We start from the raw sequence: 241 nt of genomic DNA, 5'->3' as shown, positions 1-241 counted from the left end.
GCCATGTGAATGAAGTCCGATTATAAGAGCCACCTTCCCCCCCTTCCCCCCCTTACAGCTACAGGTCCCGGGCCCTTACATGGAGTATGGCAGGTCCCCCGCTCGGTCTCAGGACGATGAACAGGTTAATTACTTTTGCCAACGACCTAATCACGACAACGACTTTGCCTATCAGAAGGGGCAGAGATGGGCTCTCGGGGATGATTCTGTCATCGATGTGAGTGTTTACAACCCTTTTTCC

At 52.7% G+C, this 241-nt stretch overlaps 1 protein-coding gene across 1 annotated transcript in view; it reads left to right on the top strand.

The window, feature by feature from the left end:
• LOC119592548 (pumilio homolog 2-like) overlaps window positions 1–241 on the top strand; it is a gene marked incomplete in the record, with an annotated part of 245467 nt that overhangs the window by 20616 nt on the left and 224610 nt on the right. The window contains 1 exon segment of the mRNA XM_037941414.1: window positions 59–217. Coding sequence (XP_037797342.1) covers window positions 59–217 — 159 coding nt within the window.

Source organism: Penaeus monodon, chromosome 30 (assembly GCF_015228065.2).
Source record: "Penaeus monodon isolate SGIC_2016 chromosome 30, NSTDA_Pmon_1, whole genome shotgun sequence".
In the NCBI taxonomy this organism is placed as follows: domain Eukaryota; kingdom Metazoa; phylum Arthropoda; class Malacostraca; order Decapoda; family Penaeidae; genus Penaeus; species Penaeus monodon.
Note: the sequence above shows the minus strand (reverse complement) of the source record. Positions and strands in the feature narration are given on the sequence as shown.